Below are 13,865 nucleotides of genomic sequence, written 5' to 3'. Positions count from 1 at the left end.
TGTCCACACCACCAATCCAGGCGTCCCTGAAACTGGTTCCAGGAAGGAACAGATACAAGAATGATTCTGAAGTAATGAAAAAAAACTGAAATATGTTTGTGTAAAGATGCCAACGGTTTGGACAGAAGAGTTCTTAGTCAGTTGTCATTGTTATAATTGAGGCTGCTCTCGCCTGTCGCAGGTGATCACACACATTTCATGTGACCTGGTGTGTTGGCAGCGATCATCAGCATCCGTCTGATGGGTGCTTTGGTGTCTGTTCACTGGAACTATCACAGACAGATCAATATTATTCATTCAACAGCTTGAGCTGGATCCAAGTTAAATTCAATATAGACAGTTCTCAGGTGAAACCAGGTTAGGATCCCTCCCACATAAAGGCCAGGACGCCATGATGTTTTGTTAAAGCGTTTATTTTCAGCAGGACCATCATCACCCTCAGTGTGCACCTGTCAGCAGGAAGCTCAGGTCACTTCCTGGTTCGTACTCCACCGATGGCTTTCCCCTGAAACAAAACCAGACTCTGAGCTGTTTAACTGCTTTGATTGGCTTCACCGGTTTGACTGGTCTGGTTCTGACCTGGTGAAGACTCTGGCCTTGGTGATTCCCAGTAACGTGGCCTTGTCTCCCTCCACCAGCAGCATGGAGCCTTCCCTCAGACCCTGAAACAGACAGTCATGTGACCACAAACATTGGATTTTTCTTCTGGAAAAACAAAAATATTTTGGAATATTTCAGATGTGAAGTATTTTGCTGTGTCCATTTGAGAGGACGAGGGACATCTCACCAGGACGGATGGCGTGTCAGGTTCCTCGTGATACTGAGTGATCCTCTGCTCTCTGGTCTCCTGCAACAACATCAGCAACACCAGATGTCAGTGTGACACTGTCGTTGACTGACCACTGGGAGGCGACATTCTACAACACAATGAGCTGGACACAGGAGCATGCTGGGAAATTGGCAGCAGACCGACGGTGGATTTAGTTCATTAAGAAATTATTCATCAATAGATATGATTATTTAACAGCACAGACAGTAAATATTCAGTTTCTTCTCCCTGTTTGTGTAACATAATCAGAAACCAACATTGACCCCCCCCCCCCCAAAAAAAAAATAATAATCAATCATCCTGATCAAACCTTCTTCCATAACAGATCAGCAGCAAAGGATTATGGGAAGACTGCACTGTGAAGGATATCATGTACAGAAGATCCAAAGATTCTGACGCGTCAGCAGGAAGTCCATCAGTCTGCTGACACGTGTTTTCACATGTTGCACAACTTCCTGTTTTGACTGATTAAATCAGCAGTTAACTTGAAACAAGGTCATTTTTATGATCCTGTTATGTCCTGATTGGTTGATCAGTTCTGTGATGAAAGGTTTCAGGGTTCGTGGTCTCCTCAGGACGAACCAGAATAACTTCAATGATCCTGACTTTTTTCTTTTTGGCTCAAACCGATGAGTTTCAACTGAGATAAGAACATTTATCAGATCCACTTTTATTGGCCCAGAGGAAACTGATCCACCAATCATTGATGAGCCTGCGGTAGGAGTCCACAGCCAGAGACACGAGGACAACAGAGGGGACGCATTCCTCATCTCTTCATCACAAACACAACCTGTCCCAGATAAAGACATTTCTCATGCGGTCTGGGTCAGGTCCCTAAACCTGCTGATTCTGCTGACTGGACCAGACCCGGTGTTTGACTCACCCCCATGTGCTGGCTGTTGGGATCCGGGTCCAGGTAATGTGGGTTGATGTTGAAGGGGACGAGGCCGATGGCAGCGAAGGATGGAGGGTAGACGATGGGCATGTCGTTGGTGGTGTTGATGCTGATGGTGGCCACGTTGGTCCCGGCACTGGACCCCATGTAGGGGACGCCGTCCTAGAGGGGAGGAACAAGGTGATAAGACATAAAGGAAGGAAGGATGGAGGAGACATTATCACTCAAGATCCAGTTTCCTGTCAGTCTGATCCTGGAGAGACAAAGTTTGGACAAAATGAGTCGGTCAGTCTTCTGGACTGAGCTGGACCTGACAGACCACATTCACAGAGAAACACAGAGGCTGGATGATCGGAGACTAGAACCTGATCCAGGACCAAGGCCTCTGTGGTTTCTCTGACTGAGGAGAGACGAGGAGGTCCAGGATCTCGGTCTCTCACCTCCAGCACTCTTCTCCTGATCTCCATCACCACCTGGTTGTCATAGAGACTCTTCAGCAGCCGGAAAGTGTTTCCCCCTCCTGCAAACACACAACTGTGACTCAGCGATGACAAAGAGGAGCAGAGGAAGGACAGAAGAGAAGAAGAAGGAGGACAGCGGTCCGTCTTCACCTATAAAAATGCCTTCAGCCTTCCTGACGGCGCCAATGGGGTCTGAGGTCTCGTGGATGCTGTCCACCTCGTAACCTGCAGAGACAAATGCTGCTCAGTCTCATGAACGAGTCCTGATGAGGACCAACAGACTCACACCAACCCAGAGTCCGAAACTTGTGCCTGGCAGCTTTGGTGTAGGCGTCTCTGTCGTGGAGAGCGTAAGGAACAAACAGCACCCTCTTCACATCCCTGAAACACACAAACGCACACAAAGACACACTGTCAGTCCTGGTTTCTCACCTGATTAGACTCTTCACCTTCAGCGGCGTTTAACGTCTCCAATACTCCTTTATGAGCTGGTCAACGTGTCAATAAAGTTTCTTCATGGTCACATCAGACTGAAAACACATTTTATCTCAGTGGATCTGATCCTGCGCGTTTTATTCCCAATCCAACTCACCACACCAAACTCTATTTTTAAATCTGCTCATTTAAATATCTGTGTCCTCTCATCGAAGGCTGACTTCAGATATTCAGATAAATTTAGCTCCATTAAAACATGAATCAGAAAACTTTTATCGAACCGCACCACACAGACAGCAGAAAAGTCTAATGGTTCCGGTCGGACTCACCTTCCGAAGAAGCAGCTGATGTTCTCCTGACAGTGATCCAGATAGCCCCCCCCCGGCCAGGGTGGAGTTGGACACCAGCAGCAGCCGCCTCTGCATGTCGACCTGAGTCCGGCGCTGTGGAGGACCTGCGGGTCAAAGTTCAGCGGATCCTGCTGACAGCAGCAGGTGTGGGGGTAGTAAAGTGCCGCTCCTGCCCCTGACACCGCCCCCTGGGTGAATATCTACCCCCGCAGGAGGAAACAGAGTTTTACTCTTTAAAGTTTCTTCTTCACGCAACGCAACGTAGTATTTCAAAATAAAAGCACCCATTTCCTCCCTTTCCTGTTTTTATACTTTTAGAGTGAAATGTCGCCACCACCTGGTCAGGATCAGAACCAGAGTCAGGACCAGGATGCCTTTACTGTCAGTGTATTTTGTAAATATGAGGACATCAGTGTTCTCTGTCAGCGATGAAACACAACAAGACTCAGCTAAAGACAAAGATGGCTCGTTAATGTTCTGTTTTCAGAGAGCAGGTCGAACAGGAAGTGTCAGACCGAAGGTTTGGCTGCAGTTCATCATCAGCTGATTAATGAGCTGGAATAATCCAGTTAGAGCTCAGAAACCAGAACCTGTCAAATACAGACGTTCATTCATCATCCGACTGTTGGATATTCATCTACACGGAGGGACAGGTCAAAGGTCAAAGGTCAGGCTGGAAAGAGCCACACTGAGTCCTTTTAATTCAGTACTGTGCTTGACTCTGACTCCGGTCTGAGAGCCGGCTGAGGGTCTGGCTGAGGGTCTGATGGTCCAGAATGAGGGTCTGAGGGTCTGAGATCCAGCTGAGGGTCTGACTGAGGGTCTGATGGTCGGGCTGAGGGTCTGATGGTCTGGGCTGTGGGTTTGAGGTCCAGCTGAGGGTCTGAGATCCGGCTGAGGGTCCAGCTGAGGGTCCAGCTGAGGGTCCAGCTGAGGGTCTGATGGTCCATCTGAGGGTCTGATGGTCGGGCTGAGGGTTTGAGGTCCAGCTGAGGGTCTGAGATCCGGCTGAGGGTCCAGCTGAGGGTCCAGCTGAGGGTCTGATGGTCCAGCTGAGGGTCTGATGGTCCGACTGAGGGTCTGAGGGTCTGATGGTCTGGGCTGTGGGTTTGAGGTCCAGCTGAGGGTCCAGCTGAGGGTCTGATGGTCCAGCTGAGGGTCTGATGGTCCGACTGAGGGTCTGATGGTCGGGCTGAGGGTTTGAGGTCCAGCTGAGGGTCTGAGATCCGGCTGAGGGTCCAGCTGAGGTTCTGAGATCCGGCTGAGGGTCCAGCTGAGGGTCTGATACTCCGGGCTGAGGGTTTCAGGTCCGGGCTGGTGCCGGAGACACCGCCTGCCGTCCGGGGAGCCTCTCAGCAGAGAGGCGGCAGCAGCAGCGGAGGGCGGGGCCAAACCACATCTGGATGAAAAACATCTGGATCTCTCGGAGCTACATGACCGACCGACGGACCGAAGGACGGACCGAGTGCCTCTCCGGATCTCTGCCCCCGCTGATGATGGTTTGGTTCTGGACCTTTTGGACCGGGATCTTCGTCCTCATGACGGCCGGTGAGTGCTGCCTGATCTCTGGGCTTTTTTCTGCCTTTTCCTCGGAGCTCTGTTTGGCGGGGGGGTCGATCAGGAGAAACTGTTTTCCTCTGCTGAACAGCTGAACAGTTCAAGAGCAGAGAAACAAAAAAACAAAGAGAACAAACGTCCTTTAACTTTAAACTTTAATTACACTCAGAATCAAAACTTTAAAGTTTACAGTTGAACTTTGACTGTGATCTTTCTTCATGATGGACTTTTAGTCTGAAGGACCTGAGTCTGAGTTCAGACCTTTAACACAGAACCAGGACCTGAACCTCCAGGTGGAGTCGAGAACTGACCTCATATTCAGCAGAGTTCATCCTCAGGGGAGCCCGAACAGTCAGTGTTCAACACATCATGACCACAAAGAGATGGAAGACAACAACAAAGGACACAAACTGACAGAGACACCCAGCTACACAAATTTAGACAGAAGAGGTCTCTCGGTCAGGGTCTGGACCTCAGGGGTCGGGTTCAGGTCCAAATCCAGGACATCCAGGTTTGGACAGTTCTGAGTCAGAATTTATGAATATTCGACACACTTCTCAGTCCGGCTGGGGGCGCTAGAGGGCAGAGTGAGACTGCAGATCATCATCTCACACACACATCATATTCTGTTATGTCGGCCACCTTGTTTTTTTAACCAGTTAACAGTAGAGAAGAAGGTGGATCTGACAGGCTCTGGACTCTCTCCCGATTGGGTGTTACAGTCTAACAGTCACACATTAGCCCTCTAATCCACCGCCTGTGTTAGCCCTGCCCCCCAACCCCTCCCCTCTAAATGGAGCATCATTTAAAACACGAACATCATGTTGTATTGAAGACTGAGACCATAAACTCATCAGGGAGGAGGAGGGGCATTTTCCCATAGACTTCAATTCCATCTGACTTCCTTAAAGTCAGGAGCTCTCGAACAAACCAGACCAGGAGCTGACAGCAGTGTGTGTCTACAAACCTTTGACCTTAAAATGAACACACCATTCCAGCTGAGCCTGTTCTCTTGGCTCCACCCTAATCAGTATTAGAGGAGGTCAGAGGTCATATCCAGAGACCTGATACTTACTAAATCATCTTCCAATAATTGACATTAATTTCAGGATGATTTATCTGATAGTTAGAATATCACCAACTGAGTTATCACTGTACAGCTCCAGAACGGTCAAATCCTGCTGCTCTCTGTGCCGACTGTACTGTCTTTGGTTTCCCACGGCAACCAGCTGCTGCATGTGCACAGCTGAACGAGAAAATAATTCAGGCTAACAGCTCCAAATGTGTGCGTTCCTGTTGGAGCGAAGATGACTCAAAGTGAACTGACAGAGCTGATTATATCACATCTAACAAAGAGCGAGTGTATCTGAAATGAATGAATCCACACACACACACACACGCACGCACACTGGCATTTTGCTGTTGTCTTAAGATGTTGGAGAGGAGACAGACTGGCACTGAAAGAAAGTGTGTGTTTCTGTGTGAGTCCTATATGTGCTAATGTGTGTGTGCTGTGAACCAGGACCTGGTACCTGGATGGCTAAATGAAGACCTTAGCCGAGCCCACTAAGCAGTAAAATGGAGAACTGCAGTTAGCATTAACTTCTGATGGCTTTCTTATCTTCCTGGCTCACCCCTGACTTCTGAAGGATACACCACCCCGACACCTGACCTCAGAGGTCACATGACCCCAGACGGTCTGACCTGTGGACAGGAAATCTTAAAAATAAAATAAAAATAAGGAGGAAAGCTTAAATACTTAATAGAACAGTTTCAGAGAACCATGAAGGAGAACTGTGTGTTTTTATTTTAAGGAAATCTTAACTCAGTCTTCAGACTAAGAAGAGTCTGAAGTTCAGATGTCCTCCTGATCTGTCAGGTTCACCAAGTTCTGTTCTGGTCTCAGGTGGACTCATGTGTTATGGCGTGCTGAAAAAAGAAACTTTATTGAAATTAGACATTGAACAAAGGGGTCAGAGGTCAGAGGTCAATGTCCAGTCTTTATGCTAAGCTAAGATAACCGGCTGATCAGCAGCACAAAGCTTTAAGTGTGTGTGTGTCATGGCGAGGCCTCTTCCTCCTTAGAGCAGTCTGGAGTGCAAAGATTTCCCATGAGCCTTTGGGGGTGGAGTGTTGGATATGAACTTGGCTCTGGAAGTAGCTCACTGCTGGCTTCAATTTATTCCTGGAAGCACACACACACACACACACACACACACACACACACACACAGCATTTCACTCATCTAAACAGATTCACTGCCAAAACCATACTCAAGTAACACACATGTAGTGATTCTATTGTGTCTCTCTCACACACACACAGAGCAGAAGTTGATCCAGATGTTTCTTGCAGAAGACAAAAAAAGAAGAAAAGATGGAAAGCACTGTGTGTGTCTGATGGAGTTAATGAGGTGTTGTGTGTTTATGTGTACACACACTTTGTGTGTATAAAGTAGATATAATTATGTGTTGTGCCCCCCTTTGTATCCGTCCAGGTGGGGTGGGGTCCTTCAGCCACCTGAGCTTCAATCTGTGTCGATGGTGTGAGGCGTCCAGTCCGGTATGTCAAGACAACGTCTGCATGAGCAACTGCAGCCTGTCGTCCTTCTGCTCCGTCATCGAGGAGATCTGCATCGCCGTGTGGTGAGAGGCCGCCGTCTGTCTGATGCTTTACCTCAGACCTCTGACCTCCGGGGTCATCACAGAGTATCTGATCTGAGCTGGCAGTAGAACGAGGTAAAAAAAAAGTCCCATTAAAACCACAGAAACAGGAAGTGAAGTTTAAGAGTTTATGATGAGTTCATGTACAGAATACAAAAATCTGATCCGCCACATCATAAGAACCAGGTGTGATTCTGCCTCTGTCCACCGGCACAGTGGGGGATTATGGGAGGAGGAATCTAAGGAGTTGAAAATGTTCTGCAGATGTTTTGGAGCATCAGGGCGGAGCCTGGAAGTGAGACTCCAGAGTTTAGGATCAGGTTCAGGTCTGAGCTGGTGATCTATAGTGTGATCCAATCTCTGTCTCTATTTTTCTTGTCCCATAAAACGCTCTGGTTTCTCCTCAGCAGTCAGAGCAGAGTCCAAAACAGGACGGCTCAGCTGCTTCAATATGTTGTTGATCAGGAAACATCCTGAGGTGGTTACGCTCAACTTGCTACTGTGGCAGGAAAGAGCACAACATTCTTCTTCTGGCGTTGTTTTTCACGTCAGAGCTGAGGCGTGATGACCCTGTGGAGCCTCAGACCCCCACACACTCCACCGTCACCGCTACCGCCACTTTCTTCAGCGCTGGAAAGTTTCTGCTGATTTGCGCTTTTGTTTGGATAACAGTGCTGGGCCGAAATCCCCCCTCACTGCACCCCTCTCATTTCCTGTTCACGTCAGCTGGCCCCACCCCACAGCCTTCTGCAGGAAACCAGTGATAAAGCAGAATGGACAGAGAAGAGAGTGGAGTTAAAGCAGTGTTTTATCTAGGTCAAAGTTCACAGGAACCCCAGTGGAGCCGCTCAGAGGGGAGTTCATTAAAAGATAAAAAAGATCCTGACAGCCTTTAACAGTTTAACGGTCCAAAGGTGACTGTTAAAGGTCAGTACAGTTTTTTTCTGTTGTTCCTGGAGCTCCAGAGAGAAGCCTGAGAAAGGAGATGGAAAACTACACTGAGAGGGTTTTTGCCCCCCCCCCAACATTTACAAATCACATTCTACAGCAGAATAAAATGCCCCTTTAAAGTCTGTCCACGGTGTCAGTGTGTGTTGTTGTCTGTCTCCATCGTTCTATGCTCTTCAGGAGGAAAACCAACGACACCATGACAGTGCACACAATGTGTCATCATCCTAGTCTGCCACTGGAGGGCGTCGACCCTGCCCTCCTGCTGAACTTCACCTCCAGAGAGTGTCACATGACCCCTCAGCCAGCAGAGGAGGGAACCATGATGGTCTGTGGCTGCCATGGAGAGCACGAGTGTAACGACAGACTGATCTTCAACAAGGGAGCCAACGGTGAGGGAGGATGGATGGATGGATGGATGGATGATGGATGATGGATGGATGGATGGATGGATGGATGGATGGATGGAGGATGGATGGATGGATGGATGGATGGAGGCTGGATGGAAGATGGATGGATGATGGATGGATGATGGATGGAGGATGGATGGATGGATGGATGGAGGCTGGATGGAAGATGGATGGATGATGGATGGATGATGGATGGATGATGGATGGATGATGGATGGAGGATGGATGGATGGATGGAGGATGGATGGAGGATGGAGGATGGATGGATGGATGGAGGATGGATGGAGGCTGGATGGAAGATGGATGGATGATGGATGGATGATGGATGGAGGATGGATGGATGGATGGATGATGGATGGAGGATGGATGGAAGATGGATGGATGGATGGATTGATGGAGGATGGATGGAGGATGGATGGATGATGGATAGAGGATGGATGGAGGATGGATGGAGGATGGATGGATGATGGATAGAGGATGGGTGGATGGATGATGGATGGATGGATGGATGGATGGATGGATGGATGGAGGATAGATGGATGATGGATGGAGGATGGATGGAGGATGGAGGATGGATGGATGATGGAAAGAGGATGGATGGATGGATGGATGGATGGATGTAGGATGGATGGATGGATGGATGATGGATGGATGGATGGATGGATGGATGGAGGATAGATGGATGATGGATGGAGGATGGATGGAGGATGGAGGATGGATGGATGATGGAAAGAGGATGGATGGATGGATGGATGGATGGATGGAGGATGGATGGATGATGGATAGAGGATGGATGGAGGATGGATGGATGGATGGATGATGGATGGAAGATGGATGGAGGATGGATGGAGGATGGATGGATGGATGGATGATGGATGGAGGATGGATGGATGATGGATGGAAGATGGATGGATGATGGATGGAGGATGGATGGAGGCTGGATGGATGGATGATGGGTGGATGATGGATGGATGGATGGAGGATGGATGGATGGATGGATGATGGATGGAGGATGGATGGATGATGGATGGAGGATGGATGGATGGAAGATGGATGGATGATGGATGGAGGATGGATGGAGGCTGGATGGATGGATGATGGGTGGATGATGGATGGATGGATGGAGGATGGATGGATGGATGGATGATGGATGGAGGATGGATGGATGGACAGACTGATGATGAACAGAGGTGAGCCTTTTGGTCTGTTGCTGCAGGATTCTTTAAGCTGCAGAGTAAAGATGTGATCCCGGTGGTGGTGGTCAGTTTGGTTCCTCCCATCCTCGTGGCTCTAGTCGCCTCCGCTGCTTTCTACTTCTACCGCACGCGCCGCCCTGATAAGCCTGGCCCTCCTGCACGTCCTGACTGGCCTACCAAACGCACCCCAGAGCTCTACCAGGGTTTGGATCTGCCATGTGGAGGCCGGGGGGTTATGGTGGAGGACAGGGGAGGAGGTTTGACAAGTACTGCATCTCAAAGGGAGGAGTCCAATGCCAAGGTATCATTTCTTAGCAATGACATCATCAGTGATGTCACAGGTTGGCAAGGCCAACAGGCTGAACCACTGCCCATCAAACTGGAGGTGCTTGTGGGGAAGGGGCGCTTTGCTGAAGTGTGGAGGGCACGTCTGCTGCAGGGTGTAAGGGGTGGAGTTAACAGTTATGAAACCGTGGCGGTGAAGGTCTTCCCAGCAGTAGAATACGCCTCATGGAGGAACGAGTGCTCCATCTTCTCAGACCCCAAACTGGAGCATGATAATGTGGTTCAATTCTTGGCGGCTGAAGAAAGGGGTCCACCTGACCACGCCCACAGAAAGTACTGGCTGGTCTTGGCCTATCACAGCCTTGGGAACCTGCAGGACTTCCTCACAGCAAACATACTAAGCTGGGAGGAGCTTGTTGCCATGGCAGGCAGCATTGCTAAAGGGTTAGCTCATCTCCACAGTGACATAACGCCCTGTGGGCTCCCGAAGGTAACCCCTCTGCCCTGAGGATTTGAGCTGATTGTTTTGGAAGTGCAGAACTGGTTGACAGTGTTGTTCCTGTAGGTACCAGTCGCCCATCGAGACCTGAAGAGCAGCAACATTGTGGTGAAGAGCAGGAAGGAGTGCGCTCTCTGTGATTTCGGTCTGGCCTTGAGGTTGGACCTCTCCCTCACTGTCGATGACTACGCCAACAGTGGACAGGTAAACAGCTCAGGTAACACCAAGCAGAACTCCTGTGATGTAATGTTGAACCTGTCCTTTGGTTTGCTTCACCTGCATCATCCCATCCAGGTGGGAACAGCTCGCTACATGGCTCCAGAGGTACTTGAGTCCAGGGTGAACCTGGAGGACCTTGAGGCCTTTAAACAGATGGATGTTTACTCCATGGCTCTGGTTCTCTGGGAGATGGCGTCCCGCTGCCATGCCATTGGAAGTAAGAAACTTTTTGTTTGTTTCTTTCTTTTTGGCGGGGCTGGACTGTTGAAACTGGCTTTACCCTCAGCTGTGGACCTGGACCACAGGTGGGAACGTGATCTGATGCCATGTGAAAATCATCTGTGTTCAGACCAGTCAGCCAGAACTTTATAGCCGCCTGATGAATACCGTGTAAGTCCTGACCTTGGAGGTCTGGACTCCTCTAGACCTCTAAACCTGAGCTGTGGGATCTGGACTGAGGTTTTAGCAGCAGATCCTGGCGTTTCGGAGGTGCAGCCTCCATAGATGTGGATTTGTTGGTCCAGCTCATCCCTCAGATGTTGAGAGAGGCAACTGCCATCAGGGAATATTGTTCCCATGAAGTCCTGGACTTGGTCTGGACCAGATTTTGGTCTGTACGACAAGTCAAAGTAACATAGAGATGAATGAATGACTGAAATAGCTCACATCCTCACTGTTCACCTGCTGCGTGATAGACTCTGCCCACTGACAGGTGTCATGGTATCCAGATAATCGGTGATATCCCTCACCTGGCCGTGGTCATGATGTGTGTTCCTGTGTGTTGCTGCAGAGGTGGAGGGTTATGAACCGGCCTTTGGTTCTAAGGTCTGTGAGCAGCCCTGTGTGGACAGCATGAGAGACCTGGTACTGAGGGACAGAGGACGACCTGACATCCCCACAGCATGGACACAACACCAGGTCAGATCCCACCGTGCTGTTTTCCCTCCTTAGACTGGAGAATCAGATGATTTATCTATTTATTATTGACAGACTCTGGTCTCTGTCCCCCAGGGGATGAACGTCTTCTGCTCCACCATCACTGAGTGCTGGGATCACGATCCAGAGGCCAGACTGACGGCTCACTGTGTGGTAGAGCGCTTCAGTGCGCTGCAGCAGGAGGACCGGGACCAGGATCAGGACCGGGATCAGGATCACAATCAGGAACAGAGACCAGGAGCTGACAGACTGGAGGGTGAAGAGAGAAAAAAGGACAATGAGATGCCACACAGTGACCCAGTTCAGTCCTCTTCCTCTGCTGCTTCCTCGTCCTCATCCTCTTCCTCCCTCCTAGTTCCCTCTCAACCTAAGTCAGACGGTACGGAGGGATCCCATGATTCCCTGGTTCATACTGACTCCGCGTTATGAGCCTCATTCCAGCCCGTTGGTGGCTGCACTGATACCAGATCAGTAACCAGTGATGGAGGACTTAAGACTTGAGCAGCAGTCCAGTTAAGGACTCGATAAAACCCTGATGGTGTCTCGATGGTGCTGCTCCACCTCTGGGTCCTGGCTCAGATTTCTTCACAACCATCAGATCCAAGAAACACTACACATACATTCATGTTCCCCAGAGGATGAATTCTACAAACTCTGTTGATCCTCAGATTTTTTCCTCCAGCACCACCAGCAGGTTTGGATTTTGGTCCCAACTTTCTATGGTTCGGTATTTTGGTTCTGAACTAAGCCTGCTGAGCTAGAAATGGGCTCTTAGCCTGTTAGCATTTAGCTCCAAATACAATAATCCTGAACTCTTCAGGGGAACCAGGAACTGGAATGTTTTTTCCTCCTGTAAACTGGTTTCTTATGTACAGACCTGAATGAACACAGACATTCACTGGCCCTGAACCCCAGACTGATATATAAACCTGGACCTGGACTCTGTCTTAAATTACTGACTCACCTGATGGGACCAGGCCAATAGTCGTAGCTGTGCTGGCACAGATGTGTTTCATTTTGTCAGAGCTGGTCTCTATTTTGTTTATGTTGTGATTTTGATTATTGTCATGATATCTTTCTGATATGAACCATCTGGTTTTGTAATTAATAGTTACAGGCGTCTTTGTCATAGTTTTTTTTTTATTTTCCAGATTGAAAAATTTTCCAGTTTGCTGATGATTTGCTCAAATCCACTCAACATGAAATATGAGCACACGGGGCCATGGCAGTGTATCCAAACCATGATTGTTTTATTAAAGCTGGTTTTCTGTTATTAAGTAGTGATTCCTCTGTGATTGCTCTGCTACATCGCAGTTTAGTTTCTCGTTGTCTGATCTTTGACCTCTTCCCTGGTTTAGTGGCCATAAAAGGCAGCTGTTAAAGGTCTGTACAGTTTAAAGGTTTGAAGGTCCATCGAGGACTGAGGTGATGAGCTCGGCTCAGTCTTTGACTTCAGAGTTAACTTGCAGAGAAAATGACATTAAAATCTCCTCTGAAGTTGTGGATCCCTTCAGTCAGTTCAGCGTCTGACTGTGTGGGAACATTGTGATGGAACAGGAAATAACTCAGACACGGACCTGACATGGCAGATCAAACCACCAGCTTCCTTTGATGTGGGTCTCCAATGACTTCAGGAATGAATCAAATAAATGAACTTAAGCTGACAGAGCTGCTAAATGTAATTATTGAATTATATTGAGAGGCCCCTCTCAGCACTGACACATTGGTTCATTCTTGACTTTGAACAGCTGACAGACTCAATGTCCTGTTGTTCACTTGGTTAGAGCTTTCAACCCAGTCCATCCTCAGCATTGCCAATGTCCTTCATTTGCTAGTGACAAATAAATATCTTGAAATGTAAATTGGGTGGGCAGTTTAAAGCCCAAGTCTGGTTATTGTAATTGGATGACTCTTCTTCCTTCAATCTCCAGAGAGACTGAAAAGTAACTGAGCATAACTGACCACAGCAAAACATTCAGAACTCTCTGAGTGCCTCAGTGTTTTTTATTTTATTTATCGAATTATTGATAGATATATACTCTGTAATATCTTTCACCTTTTTGTGTTTTTTGCATAATTGTTCTTGCTGTTTTATGTTTCTCAGTTTGCGTCTCAGAGTGAGTCCTCTCAGCTTATGAAGATCGTTGGAGCCCTCCCTCCGCAGAGTGAGTGCTCTCTAAAA

The 13,865-nt window shown here is 48.5% G+C and overlaps 2 protein-coding genes across 3 annotated transcripts; one reads left to right on the top strand and one right to left on the bottom strand.

The window, feature by feature from the left end:
• Window positions 1-395: 395 nt before the first annotated feature.
• LOC115062027 (alpha-aspartyl dipeptidase) lies at window positions 396-3,220 on the bottom strand. The gene is given in 9 exon segments (XM_029530635.1): window positions 396-505; window positions 580-662; window positions 788-847; window positions 1,713-1,886; window positions 2,165-2,244; window positions 2,336-2,410; window positions 2,478-2,566; window positions 2,950-3,002; window positions 3,004-3,220. Coding segments are annotated over 9 exon segments (723 nt in total). The 5' UTR covers window positions 3,046-3,220; the 3' UTR covers window positions 396-438.
• A 1,169-nt stretch (window positions 3,221-4,389) lies between these two features.
• tgfbr2l (transforming growth factor beta receptor-like) lies at window positions 4,390-13,486 on the top strand. Of its 2 annotated transcripts, none has more exons than XM_029530388.1 (8): window positions 4,390-4,518; window positions 7,025-7,172; window positions 8,319-8,530; window positions 9,765-10,519; window positions 10,595-10,732; window positions 10,823-10,964; window positions 11,538-11,665; window positions 11,759-13,486. In XM_029530388.1, exons 1-8 carry the CDS (start codon window positions 4,404-4,406, stop codon window positions 12,110-12,112), a joined length of 1,992 nt encoding a protein of 663 aa, XP_029386248.1. In that variant the 5' UTR covers window positions 4,390-4,403; the 3' UTR covers window positions 12,113-13,486. The 2 variants fall into 2 exon arrangements, with proteins under 2 accessions (XP_029386248.1, XP_029386247.1); XM_029530387.1 differs by having other exon boundaries at window positions 11,738-13,486.
• The last annotated feature ends 379 nt before the right edge of the window (window positions 13,487-13,865 follow it).

Source organism: Echeneis naucrates, chromosome 21, assembly GCF_900963305.1.
Source record: "Echeneis naucrates chromosome 21, fEcheNa1.1, whole genome shotgun sequence".
Classification (NCBI taxonomy): domain Eukaryota; kingdom Metazoa; phylum Chordata; class Actinopteri; order Carangiformes; family Echeneidae; genus Echeneis; species Echeneis naucrates.
Note: the sequence above shows the minus strand (reverse complement) of the source record. Positions and strands in the feature narration are given on the sequence as shown.

Excerpts from the sequence above, each read along its gene's own strand:
- tgfbr2l (XM_029530387.1), top strand. The coding sequence starts at position 4,404 with ATGACCGACCGACGGACCGAAGGACGGACCGAGTGCCTCTCCGGATCT. Across the intron at positions 4,519-7,024 it reads CTTCGTCCTCATGACGGCCG|GTGGGGTGGGGTCCTTCAGC; the intron begins GTGAGTGCTGCC and ends GTATCCGTCCAG. Across the intron at positions 10,733-10,822 it reads ACTACGCCAACAGTGGACAG|GTGGGAACAGCTCGCTACAT; the intron begins GTAAACAGCTCA and ends CATCCCATCCAG.